The sequence below is a fragment of the Cariama cristata genome, unplaced genomic scaffold (genome assembly GCF_000690535.1).
Source record: "Cariama cristata isolate BGI_N322 unplaced genomic scaffold, ASM69053v1 scaffold24966, whole genome shotgun sequence".
Lineage (NCBI taxonomy): Eukaryota > Metazoa > Chordata > Aves > Cariamiformes > Cariamidae > Cariama > Cariama cristata.
This window is the reverse complement of record NW_009620718.1, coordinates 2,663-3,187: the sequence shown is the minus strand read 5'-3', so window position 1 is coordinate 3,187 and position 525 is coordinate 2,663. Positions and strand designations below refer to the sequence as shown.

At 65.0% G+C, this 525-nt stretch overlaps 1 protein-coding gene across 1 annotated transcript in view; it reads right to left on the bottom strand.

The window, feature by feature from the left end:
* Positions 1-525, bottom strand: part of TSPEAR (thrombospondin-type laminin G domain and EAR repeats) — an 11,253-nt gene that overhangs the window by 9,974 nt on the left and 754 nt on the right. The window contains exons 3-4 of the mRNA XM_009701706.1: positions 309-525; positions 93-182 (exon numbers count right to left, since the gene is read on the bottom strand). Of these exons, the coding sequence (XP_009700008.1) occupies positions 93-182; positions 309-525 (307 nt within the window). The remainder of the gene's footprint in view (positions 1-92; positions 183-308) is intronic.

Sequence of the window (525 nt, the reverse complement as noted above, 5' to 3'; positions counted from 1 at the left end):
CGGCCAGCGTGGGGGGGTGAGAGGGGGCTGCAGTTCACCCCATGGCCAGCCACGAGCACCCCCGGGCAACCTCGCACCATGAGGCACCTACCGTGAACACGCCTTTCCTTCTCCTCCTGTTGCCCAGGTAGAAGCTGGCTCTTTTCACCGACAAAGAGGCTGGAAACGGCGTCTCCACCACCCTGCAGACAGCCAGAGAAGAGGCAGGGGACAATTTCATGGTGTCTGCTGGTGGCGGGAGGAGATTCTGGGGGAGGAACGTTGCCCCATCAGCCCTCCTGAGCCCCCCGCCGCCACCCCCAACCTACACGTCCTTGGGGATGCTGCAGTCCACCGTCAGGGAGAAGGACTGACCGGAGACGGCCAGGACAAGCGTGTGCCACTGGTTGTCAGAGAGGGAGACGTTGGGGAAGGTGACGCGGGTCTGCCAGCCACCGGCACGCTCCTGGCTCCAGAAGAGGAAGTGGAGCTTGTCGGGGGCATAGCGGAGCCCCACCAGCACGCCGGGGCTCTCCTCCGCCATCA